Source organism: Hippopotamus amphibius, chromosome 5 (genome assembly GCF_030028045.1).
Source record: "Hippopotamus amphibius kiboko isolate mHipAmp2 chromosome 5, mHipAmp2.hap2, whole genome shotgun sequence".
Classification (NCBI taxonomy): Eukaryota; Metazoa; Chordata; class Mammalia; order Artiodactyla; family Hippopotamidae; genus Hippopotamus; species Hippopotamus amphibius.
In genome coordinates, this window is record NC_080190.1 from 40,128,326 (window position 1) to 40,142,629 (window position 14,304).

The 14,304-nt window shown below is 32.9% G+C and overlaps 1 protein-coding gene across 3 annotated transcripts in view; it reads right to left on the reverse strand.

Annotated features, from left to right (window-relative positions):
• Positions 1 to 3,701: 3,701 nt before the first annotated feature.
• PTEN (phosphatase and tensin homolog) overlaps positions 3,702 to 14,304 on the reverse strand; it is a 96,696-nt gene continuing 86,093 nt past the window's right edge. For all 3 annotated transcript variants that reach the window (XM_057737471.1, XM_057737469.1, XM_057737470.1), the window contains 3 exons: positions 12,969 to 13,135; positions 10,265 to 10,489; positions 3,702 to 7,180 (listed from right to left, as the gene is read on the reverse strand). In XM_057737471.1, the coding sequence (XP_057593454.1) occupies positions 6,995 to 7,180; positions 10,265 to 10,489; positions 12,969 to 13,135 (578 nt within the window). In that variant the 3' untranslated portion in view covers positions 3,702 to 6,994. The remainder of the gene's footprint in view (positions 7,181 to 10,264; positions 10,490 to 12,968; positions 13,136 to 14,304) is intronic.

Sequence of the window (14,304 nt, forward strand, 5' to 3'; positions counted from 1 at the left end):
TCATAATAAATTGTCCCAAAACTTGTGTAAGTCAATATGTTTACTTCTCGCTTATGCTAATATCTAACACATTCAATATAGGGGGAGAATTTGAGGAAGTTTTCTTCCATATAGTCACTCAAGACCCAGGCTGACAGAGTTGCACCATCAGGAACATGTCACTTTCTCGGTCACTGCAGCAGAGAGAAACCTAAGGATTGTACAAGTGATTTTATTTTCAATGCCTTTCCTTGGAAGTGTCACATCACTTTCACTGCTATTTTGTTGTAATAAACTAGTTACAATGGCCCCACCTAACCTCAAGGGGGTAGAAATTTAGAGGAGCATATGGAATGTTTGGTAATCATCACAGTATCACATATCACAACTATTTTAATAAAGTCTATTTCCTCTACTATAGTGGAAATTCCTCAAGGGCAAGAGAGGGTGTCCTTTTGATCTCTAATGTATTGCAAACATCTGTTATATATAACAGGACTTGATAAATACTTGTTGAATAAAAAGTTTAAACCAGATATTAAAAATAATTAACCTTTTTAATTTTTTAAAGAAAAAATACTCTCCATAAGAAAGCATGTGTTTTTACGTCCATCAATAGCCAAATGGAATTTGATATAAACATTTCCAATATTCCAACGTTGGATAAATGCACAACTTAGAAAATAACTCAATAATGCCCGCATCAAGATGCTATGAACAAATTCATGAATATCCAAGATTCATTACTGTATGTCAAAGGTCATCTAGGGTTAATATTATTTTCATTATGATGAACTGTAAAATTCCAGTGAGGACTGTTTGCCTGAATCAAACTAATCTCTAAAATTGGAATCTAGCACTCTCAAACATCTAATTCATCCATCCACCCAGACTTCCCTTACACACACACACACACACACACACATTTAAAAACTGCCCATTAGGGCATTATAATGGAAAAAGAAAACAGAAATTGAAAGAGCATTTGTAAACGTGGGATATCATTTAGACAACCGCATAGAGTAGGCAGAAAATCCTAAAAGTGTACATAAATAAAAGCCAATAAATGATAAGCTACAGAAATCCACATCTAAACATTTTAAGAATTTCACTACAGTAAACAGATTTGACAAACTGAAATACTAGAGCCATTACTACAAGCCTTGCTCCATTCCAGCACAAACAAAATCTCTAACCATTTTCAGAATAGATGAGAATCCACATGCAACAAAGGAGATATAAATTACTTATAATTAAAAAAATGAAAAATATAAATCCTTGATAAACACTTCATTTAAAAATATGCAGCTTTATTTTCAATTGTGGTAATGCTCAAAGATGGTAATTGACTTTGCTCATATATGTAAAAATGCTCATAAAATATCAATACATTGGTTTATATGTACTGTCCTCCAGCTAAACTTTTTTCCACCAAATTCTCAAGTAACTGTTAAAAAGAGTTGTATGTTCTAAGCCCACCATTATACTACACATGGTTAAGTTCCAGAGCTAAAGGTGAACCATTCATGAAATAGTTTTTGATGTGATGGAAGTCTCATGAGCACACAAATAAGATGTAAAGACAGCTAAGTGATAACCCAGCAGTTTTTTTTCTTTTTTGCAGGTGCTAAACTAATTCACTCTAAATTGAGCAATTGTTTGGGAATTATAAAAAGTGAAAAGCTCATCCTTCTTTTCCAACCTATAAGGGAAATAGAAAGGTGATGATGAAATTAACTACTAATACAGTGTTTCACACATTCTGTTTAACATATAATTCCAAAATGCAAATATTTGAAATGGTTTTTGAAGAGAAATACCTACGTTAAGCTTGTCTATGCTAAATAAATGTAACTGTTTTATTTACTTAGACATGTATCATTCTGATGCCAACAATACTTAAATGTTGATGACTGACCCACTGAATTGGAAATGGCTCTCAATAACAGCACATAACCTGCATCTGCAGCGTAAGAATCCAATCACTGTCCATTTTCTGATGTGGACATTCTACAAATCCATGACGGAAATACTAAGCTAAAGGCTTTGAGAGTATGCACAGTACAAATTTCATTTCTTGAAGAAAATATATACACGAATACACGGAAAAACTGATTGTATAGTCACTAAAGTATTAATAATGGCTGTTTCCAGGTGGTGGGATTATGACTGAAGATTTTGTTGTTGTTATGGGAAACTATTCTCAAAATAGCTAACTTAAAAACCAAAGGATATTACCATCAATGAAACTATTGTCCTTTACTGATTTCACATCACAAACTTTTAAAGCTACCGACACGTGAATTTGCCAGAGTGGCTACATATATTCTGATATACTTGTAAGAAGGAAGATCTCTTAAAAAACGGAAAAATAGCAAGATCACAGTGATAAAAGATTTGCTCTAAAATTAAACACTGATAATCATTAGGCTTCCTACAGATACATATTTCTATAGGAAAATAGGTCTCTAACATCTCATCTCTAAAAGTTTTTAAGTGTTTTTCTCTATTATCTTTTTTGCTAGTTTTTTAGGTACTTATACCAGTTTGGACTGAATATTTATATTATTATTTCCATTCACAAACATTTCTCTCTGCACTAGTAACAGCACTGCTAATCAAAACTTACACTTAATCCATTTAAGACTAAGTTTTAGATCTGTGGCTAATTATCTGGCAAGAATAAAAGAACAAAAAAGTCTCACATTAGCAGCAAATTAACTAGATTTAAGGGTCTTGATTTTTTGGAAGCCTGCATGTTAAACACTGGTGATTTTTATATTCTCAATGGAAATGGTGATGGCATCAGCTCAAATTAAGGGTAGTGAGAACATGCAATAAAAACAAAATTGCCAGTAAATTCCTGTTTTTCTGACATCATCAAGATCATCTTATAAATCAGAATAATTTTAGACTCAGTATAGTTTTCAACCATACTTATGATACCTAAAAAGAAAAAATACAATGTGTGTACACACACACACTTTTCATACTTCTTTACATATCATTCACATTTACTTTAAAAAAGTCACACAGAGAAAATGTAAACTTGAAACAACATTAAATTCTACCGTTACATACATGATCTGCTTTATTTTCAAAGCATTTGTACAATCTACACTTTCACTTATTACCTTACTATGCTTTGTTGGAAGGATATGCCTTGCTTAGTCTTCAAGCTTTTAAGAATATTAGGAATAACAAGATTAAGTTCAAGAACACAAAGTCCTTTAGACTATTCTGGAATATCAATTTTTAAATGGCACAAGTCACAATGAGTAGATGAAGCTTCCCATATGTTGATGACATACAAGAGAATCATAAAGAATGGAAAAGCCACAAAACTGAAATCTGAGATATCAAATCCATTCTGGGGAATTATCTTCAGACATCTTAGTAAAAAAAAATATATATGGACAGTTTTTCAAGAATTGTGAACTTTTTTAAGATTAGCATATTATTTAATGTGCTTATTATAATAAGTGTTAACTAAGACCCTAAAAAAGCTAAACGCCTCTCTCAAACATGAGCAGAATGATACTCTACTCACAAACTGACAAGGGCCCATGTTTTTACATAACTATAGGCTTTGAAGGACAGCAGAAAAAAAAAAAACTCACAAAAAACGTATTAATCACATTTGGCTGCCCATCATTTAAAATGTCAATGAATCTAAGCAATTTAAATTATAAATATTCTCATTTAATAAAACACCCACACAATGACAAGAATGAGACTTTAATCAGTTTTAAGTGGAGTTTATAACACTAAGAGATAAAGGGTTGTTAACAAACACAATAACAAATGGACATCTGATTGGTATGAGGCATTATCCTGTACACATCGTATTTTTTTGTGTATCCTCAGTGCATAGCATTTACACACAGAGCCACTGCTGCACAGCACAAGAGTATCTGAAGAGGCTGAATCAGAGTAAGGCTGTTTAACAGACTGAAATTTTTTAGTATATATATTCTATATGAAAACAGATTGAACTTTTGAACTGGCAGGGTAGAAGGCAACTCTGCCAAACACTGCAGTTAAAGCCCCCACTTTAGTGCACAGTTCCACCCCTTCCATCTGCATGCATGACACATTAACAGTATTTAAAGGTAAACGAGGCACTTTGTGGCAACCACAGCCATCGTTATGAACATATTGCACAAATTTTCTAGAACTAAACAGTAACTTGTACCCTACTTTTATTTTTTAAAGCTGAAACATTTGATGCTGCCGGTAAACTCCACTTAAGTTTATAACCTGTGCCACAGCAAAGAATGGTGATGCTATTTATTCAACTACCCTTTAATAATTATGGCAAAAAATGTTCAAGAGGAGCTACAGAGGACTTGGGATGGTACAGGGCCCAATTGTAAGCTTTCTTAAAAGTGATGCCGTCAAGTAACTTCAGACATGTAAGCGGCTGCACATCCAAAAAGTCTAAGAAAACATTCCAGAAACTTAAAGAGATTACCTACAGAATGCATTTCAGGCTAATCATGAATACTGTCATAAATAAAATTTTAATTAGGACTCAAAAACCTTTCAGTCATAGCAATTCTTGTCAAATTCTATGGGCATGGTAACTGAAATAAAGGAGAGTAGTATGTATAATATATATTTATATATATATAATATATATATAATGCCATTTTTCCATTTCCAATGACTACACCATAAAATGTAAGCAAGGCTTCTCAAAAACACTGAAACATTCAAAATCAAAACCCTCATTCAGACCTTCACATTCCAAAGGAAAAATAATAACAGTGCAAAAGCCCATTATAATGTCATTATTTATGACCTGGCCCACCATGTTACATATTGGAACAATACAAGTTATGCTTTAATATACTGTGCCCAAAACTGTAACAAATAACAGTATTAACAACTATCTTCAAAACATGAATAGTTGATTTTCACTTTTAGTCAACAGTTTTCAGCTTTTATGAAAGACAAGGTGACATAAAAAATTCAATGATGAGATCTTAGGAACTGGTGTCTCTAACTTTACCAATTTAACTTATGAGCAGTCAAACAATTCTCTATACATCAATGTTTAAATGTGTAAATCCTAACAGCTTTGTTAAAAATTTTAAAATTTTATTTGTTGAATGAAACTGATGAGGTATGGAAAACATGTCATGATTATTTACTAAGAATATTTTAGATGAAGTTCTGCCTAATGCATTTACCATCAAACTCCACAAATGCTGCTCTAGTAGGTCCTATGCAATCTGTATTTGCAAATTAACTAGGTCAGACCACAGCTAGTGAACAATTTCAGCACCAATAAGTTATTGAAAATGAGATTTTACACCATTAAGAAATAAATTGGCTGGATAGTCAAATGTTTCAAGGTCAAGCTATAATTTGAAAGATACCAAATTTCTGGGAAAAAAATTCTTTTTAATCATATCTTCACATTAACTTTACAATAGTAGTTGTACTCTGCTTAAAATCATATGCAGTCTGGGCATATCGAATATATGATATTTAAGAAGTGAAATTGAAGCCCTAAGTCCTAACTCTAGCACTATGAAGAAATGATTCAACACTGCACATTTAAAAAAATCTATTTTTTCAATAGCAAGTTGATAAAAGCATTATGTGGGAAAATTTTCTACTGAAAAAGTAAATGACTTATTATTTGTGCAGTGTCGAAAATTTACTGCAACTCTAATTTCCTTTTTAACACAAAATGTCCTTTTAAATATAAACATTATATGTATTCAGTATTCAAGTAAAATTCCCTAACAGTTAATGACATTTAAAAAATGTGCAAAACTGCAAAACTCATTGTAATAGAATGTGTAAGGTCAAAAGGGTGGAACGGCTGATATCTATTGGATTGAATAAGTGCATCATAAATCTTTAAAGAAAAAAAAAAAACCACTTACTGTAGAATCTCAAATTGAAATTTCCTGTGCAGCATTACAAAATATTTTATATTTAATGAGAAAAAAGAAGCCTGTAGGCAGCACATGAAGCATCCACAGCAGGTATATGATTGAAAACTAATAAAATAAGTGTAAGATGTTGACTGACGTAGGTACTAATAGCATCTGACTTTTAGCACTGGCCTTGATTACACAGGAGATGGAGCAGTCATTACAATTGAGAAAATATATTTAATAAATCATTGTCAATTTTTATAATGTTTCAAGCCCATTCTTTGTTGATAGCCTCCACATTTATATGGTTAAGTCATTGTTGCTGTGTTTCTTATCTATGACCACATTATTTTTATATCCCTTCATTTGTGGATTCTTAAGATGTTGTGGAAGGTTCATTCCTGTACCCCAATACAGATTCACTCCCTCTAGCTGCCTTTTCTAGCACCAATATGCTTAAAAAAATAAAATGCACAAATAACAAGCAGTGACAGCGGCCAATTCCTCAAATGTCCAGATTAATAACTGTAGCATGCTAAAGAAAGGTGCGTGTAAATAGCTGGAGATGGTATATGGTCCAGGGTCCAGCATAAAACATTCCTTTCTGAGCATTCCCTCCATTCCCCTAACCCAAATACATGCATTAGAATGTAGCAAAACCCTTTAGAAATTCCTCTTAGCCAACTGCAAACTTATCTGTTGCCACAAGTGCAAAGGGGTAGGATGTGAACCTGTATATCACAAAGCTCTTTAGCCACTTCAGTTGGTGACAGAACACAAAATGAGAAATTCCTACGTATACACATCAGTCTGTCTCTGCTTTTTATAAAACTGGAATAAAATGGGAAAGTGCCATCTTTATTATCCTAATTGAATTTTAAATGTCCTTTTGACACAAAAAGGTATATACATGACACAGCTACACAACCTTTTTTCAACTGGACAACAAGTGTCAAAACCCTGTGGATGTATAGGGTAAAACAAGATTGGTCAGGAAAAGAGAATTGTTCCTATAACTGGTAATCTGACACAATGTCCTATTGCCATTAAAAAAAAAGGTCCATTTTCAGTTTATTCAAGTTTGTTTTCATGGTGTTTTATCCCTCTTGATAAAAAAAAAATCAGACTTTTGTAATTTGTGTATGCTGATCTTCATCAAAAGGTTCATTCTCTGGATCAGAGTCAGTGGTGTCAGAATATCTATAATGATCAGGTTCATTGTCACTAACATCTGGTGTTACAGAAGTTGAACTGCTAGCCTCTGGATTTGATGGCTCCTCTACTGTTTTTGTGAAGTACAGCTTCACCTAGAGAAGAAGAGAAAGTATAAATGGAAAATTCATAAATCTTAAATTACTTCAAGTTACATATTTTTAGCAGATTCTTTTTTAACATATGCTCTTTAAAGGGTCCTTTAAATGACCCTCTTCTTACATTTTCTTTCTTGGTATACACTGAAAAGAGACTGGGATGTTAATATACTACATTTTTTAATAAGTATAAGTTACAAGCATTAACTAATTCTACAAAAGAAGTGTACTGAGTTCAATAGTCCACATAATATATTTTCAATCACAAAACTCAAGTCACAAAGAATTGAGTTTCAAAAGAATGTTTCACTTGCTACTTATCTTAAATTCAATGCATTTTCTGATACAAACAATACTAAATACAAATACTATACAATGTAAATATTGATTAACAATGATGGTTAAGATTCCATTCGCCCTAAAAACTTCACCCAAAGGGAGTACTACTACCACATATCCAGTAGGTAGTGGATGTGGGGTTTAAATTAGATCTGACTTCAAATCCTTTGATCATTCTATTATATCTATAGTCCTTCCCCCATGATCCAAGAGTCATTATCGATTCTTCTCCTTCTCTGACATCCAAAATCCACTCCATCAGTAAACCCATTTAGTTCTACCTTAGACTAGTCTCCCAGCTTTCATTCTTGCCCCTCTCTAGTCTATATTTAAAACAGGGGACAGGGCTTCCTAGGTGGCACAGTGGTTAAGAATCTGCGTGCCAATGCAGGGGACTCAGGTTCGATCCCTGCTCCAGGAAGATCCCACATGCCACGGAGCAACTAAGCCCGTGCGCCACAACTATTGAGCCTGTGCTTTAGAGCCTGTGAGCCACAACTATTGAGCCCATGTGCTGCAACTACTGAAGCCCATGCACCTAGAGCCCATGCTCTGCAATAAGAGAAGCCATAGCGATGAGGACCTGCGCATCACAACGAAGAGCAGCCCCCACTCACCGCAACTAAAAGAACGCCCGCACACAGCAAAAAAGATTCAGCACAGCCAATAAAATAAACTTATTTAAAAAAAAAGAAAGAAATACACTGGCAGAGGTATTAAAATATTAAATAAATAAAACAGAGGACAGAGTAAACTTGTAAAGACAAAATTCAGGTTACATCTTTCCTGTGCAGAAAACACTCAATGTCTTCACACTTGGACTGATGTGCATTGGTCAGTCCTATCTCAGGGCTTCTGCACCTGCTCTTCCCTCTTTTCCCAGATTATTTATATATAGCTTACTCATTTCATTTAGGCCTCTAATTTAATGCCACTTGCTTGGAGAGGCCTTCTCTAACCACCCCACTGAAAAACACACCAAGGTCATTCTCTATCCTATCTCTGCTTTACTTTTGCATAGCACTTACCATTATATGATATTATATGTTTACTGGTAATTGAAATAGTCTTTATTTGTAATTGCATCTTGTAATATTAAAACAGAAAACAATAATATTGGAGGAAGTCACATTTTAAAAGCTAATAGTTGAGGAAAATATAGTCAGAGAAAAGAAAGTAAATGGAAACCTATGAATTCTAAAAGATACTACTAAACACTTTAAATGTTAAGATCTAAAGGCACTTATTATTAGATCCATTTTCACTTAAAGCAGGTAGCCTTCCCCTTTGTTTTTATTATTACTAGCAATATTCTTATAAGCTATGATTCGGTTTGCTACATGTTATAAAAATGGAATGAAGAAAGAATTTAAAAAGAGAAAGGAGGAGGGTATAATGAAAGGAAGAGAGAAAAATCAAGTAGAATAAGAAATAGGAAAGGAGAAGAAAACAATGGCAAACCACCATTTGGGTATGTTTACAAGTCAGATTTTTAATCTGGAGAATTCTTACCTAGAAATATAAATAGATGTAGAGATGTGGATGGACCTAGAGACTGTCATACAGAGTGAAGTAAGTCAGAAAGAGAAAAACAAATATCATATATTAATGCATATATGTGGATTCTAGAAAAATGGTACAGATGAACCAATTTGCAAGGCAGAAATACAGGCACAGATGTAGAGAACAAACGTATGGACAACAAGTGGGGAAGGTGGTGGGGGAATGAATTGGGAGATTGGGACTGACATATATAAGCTAATATGCATAAAATAGATAACTAATGAGAACCTGCTGTATAGCACAGGGAACTCTGCTTCACTTCGCTGTACAGTAAAAACTAACACAACATTATAAAACAACTATATCCCAATCTAAAAAAAAGAGGAAAATATGAATAGAATTATATATATCACATTTAGATAAAAGTAAAATGAACCAAATAATTCCATAATAAAAGGAAGTAAGCAGAGTTTTTAAAAAGGGAAGAAGAGGGGAGGATGATCAGAGAAGGCCTTTCAGAGCACATGAGATTGGAGCTAAGGTTAGAATGTGAGAAGGACAGCCACGAGAAGGGCAGAAAAGGCCGAGGGTGGAGAGGTACGGAGAAAAGGAAAAGAATGGAAAGACCTCAGGCAGAAGAGCTTAGCATTTCAAAGAACTGAGAAGAGATCAGGTCTGAGTGAATCACAGGGAGAGAATGTGGCTAGAGTAGACGTAGATGGTAGTCCTGTGCTAAATTATACAGGTCCCTGCAGGTCACATCAAAAACCCACAAGGTCTTTAAAAAGTATAAACAGGAGTGACACAATCAAGTCATTTTTAAGATCACTCTAAGTAGAGAGCTGAGAATAAACTGGAGGGGGACAAGAGTAGAAGCAGTGAGAACGTTCCATATAAATCATTCCCAAAGTGCTGAGTTCCTTTCCACTTCTCTCTTCACCTATTCCTACTTTCATATCCAACTTACTTAAATCCCCGCCCCAACCTATGCCCCAGATTTCACCAAATAACAAAGAACAGGGTAAGGAAACGGTAGCCTTGTGACTCTCTGTGCATCCTAAATTTCATTAGCAACTTTCAGGTTACTGCTACATAAACAATGCTTATGAATATACTTAATTTAAGAAAGTAGTCAAGCAAGTCTTTCACCAGCTATGCACCTAGAATAAAACACACACACACACACACACACACACACACAGAACCCCTCTCCAACTCCTCAAAATGTTTTTAACCGACCTTAAAATTTGGAGAAAAGTATCGGTTGGCCTTGTCTTTATTTGCTTTGTCGAGATCATTTTTTGTTAAAGTGAGTACTAGATATTCCTTGTCATTATCTGCACGCTCTATACTGCAAATACTATCAATTTCTTGATCACATAGACTTCCATTTTCTACTTTTTCTGAGGTTTCCTCTGGTCCTGGTATGAAGAATGTATTTACCCAAAAGTGAAACATTTTGTCCTAAAAAAAAGAAAACAGACATATTTAAATTTTTTTTTAAAAAGACAATGTTATTTATATTCAACATTTGCCCTAAGAAGTGAACAAATTATACCATGTGTCATTTAATATTCTGAATAAAGGTAAACACAAAGATTAATACTGGGCAACCTGTGGGTTATCTGTTGCATCTATTTCACATAGGATTTTTTCCTTTAATTCAAATCTAGACCAAAAATGTAATTCCATACGCTGTAAAATAAACTTATTTTAATACCTTAAGTAAAATATCTCCTTTTCTAGTCTAATATTAGCTTTATAAGTGTTGAGTTTATATGTATAAAAATTCAGAAATGGATTTAATGTTGTTTCAATAAGCTATTACAAAATTTACTTTAACAAAAGTTCTTGAAATGTCGGCATAACTTCCCAATGAAGCAGGGTAGATACATTTTTACTTCTGTAGCTATACAAACATTAACTGGCTCCAGTTTCTTGAATGACAATGTATGCGTGAAAAATTTCATAATATAATACAGGGTTGGGAGGGGGTAAGAACTTCAGCTTTTTGTTGTTATAAAATGCCTATTTAAAAAAAAATCACTTATTAACTAATAATGAGGTCTTGTAAACCAAAAACCACATCATAAGTTCATTACTTCAAACCTTTCTTGACAAATACAGAAAATGTTCTCTTAATTAGTGGAATTGGCCTGTACGCTTCAGTTGCCAATTAATGATGTACAACCTCTAGACATCTCATCTGGTGCCTTAAAGTGCCATTTAAATCTTTTACTTTATCTTCAAGTTTATTTTCCCAGGAAGATGGTAAGACCCTTAAGTAACTTATGTCTTAAATGTCTTTGTATCTTTTAACAGTACCTACCACAGCAATTTTATATGTGGTATAAGTCTCTTAAGAATATTTTATTAATTTTCAATTATTTTAGCAAAGTTACTGAGTTCAGTAATAACTACACACATATTTTACTTAGAGTCAGAAGAAAATAAGCTAGTAAAATTTAAGTTTCAAAAAATGTGGATTCTGCTAATGTATTGATTATAGAAAAACTGCTTAAATCAGAACATTTATAACAGGCAAGGAAAACCACATAAAATGGAAATAAATGTAAAGCAATTCAAGACACAAATTCTTATAAATATTTAACTTAATCTTCAGTTTTACATGTGTTAATGTAATGTTCAGGTGATAAGAACTAGAAGAATAAGAATGAGCACACTCCTAAAAGTACAGGGAAACAGTGATACAGGTGCCTATTTTTTAAAAGCAAAATATAAAATCTTATGTGTACCAGTCTTACAATGAATAGAAGAAAAAAAAATTACTTACCTTAATTTTAAAACATTTGTTAACACTTCTTGGATTATTGGAAAATATATTTTCAAAGTTACTGAGATAACTTTTATTTATACAGAATACGTAGGAAATGGATTTCTGGTGAAAAAAATCAGTTACACTTCCAGCTACTAGGATTCTGGATAAAGGAAATTATATTTCTTCTGATAAATCAAAATAGAGGTTAAAATTTTTGGAGTAAGTAAAGCTCCCTCTTATTTTCTCTCTCCCCAAAAAAAAACAAGAAAGCTAAAATTTAGGAAAATGAAATCAGTCCTATTACGGAGACAGTCTAAAGATTAGCAATACACTATTTGGTCTGTTTAAGGAGGCAATAACAATATACACAGCTAATATTTTTGTTCATTACTACCTAAAAATTTTGCATCTTAGGCTCACCTTAAATGTTCACACTTAATAGTTTAAATCAAGACAGTTTGTTTTAAAATGAGCCCCTGCATTCTCTAAATATAGCTCAGTGAGATGAAAACCTCACTAACTTTCTAAACCTGCATATTTAAATAATACCACACCTTTTCATTCTTTATTACTTCCTCTTCATATTTATTTCTCTCCTAGCTAAAAATCGAAATACTCAGTAAATCTGAGGAAGCTAAATATAAAATGACCCAGTCTCAAGAAACATTAACCAAGATGGGGGAAACGTGGTTTGTGTCATTACACAAGACCACAAAATAGATTTTATTTATATATATAGACCAATTTTTTTTTTTCAAACTCATGGTCCCATGCTAATTTCTCAGTTTGTTAATCATCCCTTCTAAAAGGACTATAACTGACTGAATGGGATATGTATGCAATCTTTAATATTTTTATAAAATTTATTTGCATAACCCAAGTTAAGGAAAATTCATCTCAAATTACAACGCTATAAGGCCATTTCCTTCTAATAGGAGTATTTACCATTAATAATGGCTCACTGATGTCATAGTTAGCAAAGCATGTGCAGATCTAATAGAAAACCATTCATGATTCATTAGATGTCAGTCATAAAATACATATTTTAGTCTCGCCTTACAGAATGATTTCTGCCTAACTAAATGTATTAAGTAAAAGATCTGAGGTTACTATTCAAGGTATGGCTATTTTGGATATTTTTCCCAATAAAAGTAAAGTGCAAACCTTTTTTAGCATCTTGTTCTGTTTGTGGAAGAACTCTACTTTGATGTCACCACACACAGGCAACGGCTGAGGGAACTCAAAGTACATGAACTTGTCTTCCCGTCGTGTGGGTCCTGAATTGGAGGAATATATCTTCACCTTTAGCTGGCAGACCACAAACTGAGGATCTGAGTGGTCAAATACATATTAGTATCACTTCACAGGAAATGCCTTTAACTGTCAAACTGTCAAATGCTATTTTGATGATTAATATTAGCAATATACACAAAGTAGTAATTCTGCATCTTTAACCCCTGCTCTGAAACAAATCAATGGATAGAAAATAATAAATAGACAGCTAGGTAGACAGATAGGTAAATACATAAATAAAACAAATCAGTGGAAATAAACGAGGGCAAAATAAAATCAATACAAGATTTTCCCAAATTTGAACGTTCAACATAGGTTCTATTACTGGTATTAAAGTCAATTCTATTTCATAAATAGCATGTACCAAGACTGGACTTCTAGCACTATATGGTAACATCAAAAATTCAACATTACAATGTTAAAATCTAATATAAGTTATTTTAAGAATTAGAATGAACTGCATAAAAAGTAGTTCTTAAAACAGGTATTTGTTGCAGTATTTTAAAGTCTTTACCACGGAATAAAACCCACAAAATACCAATCATTGCACATTCACAAGGAGAAAGAGAATATAATCTATAACACTTATAATACATACCATAAACACAAGTTTCAATATTTATAAAAATATTAACCATAATTCATTTTACTTATAACTCATATTTTATTTTTAAGGGTATATAAAGCCACCACCACAAGAAACAAGAGGAAAGAGATTTGAAATGTCTGCAAAGAAATGCAACAGACATCAAGTATAAATTATAGCACAATCCTCCTTCCTCAAAACACACTCCATTTTCATTAACGACTATTTTGGCTTTGGCCATGTCTGTTTTAAAATAACTGGTAAAATGTGACCTCTCAAAATGTATCATGCTTATATTAGCTATGCAACTAAAAGGTAGCTAAGTGTGAACAAGCAAGGATTATGTGTTTTATTTTTAAAATCTACTTATAAATACATTTATACCTAATGACATTAATGAAAATTTACAGTCATGAATATTAAGATCCTAGGACATTAAAAGCTTTAAATTACCTAAATAATTTGACAAAGTATAATTCATTTGTAGTACACCAAGTTCCAAAAAAAGAGTTCACTAGAAAAAGTAATTAACCTGAGGAGGTAAGAAGTGAGTCTTGAAGTTTTGAAACATACCAAGGTAATCAAGAAATAAAAACATACGCTTGCATAAAGTGCATGAGA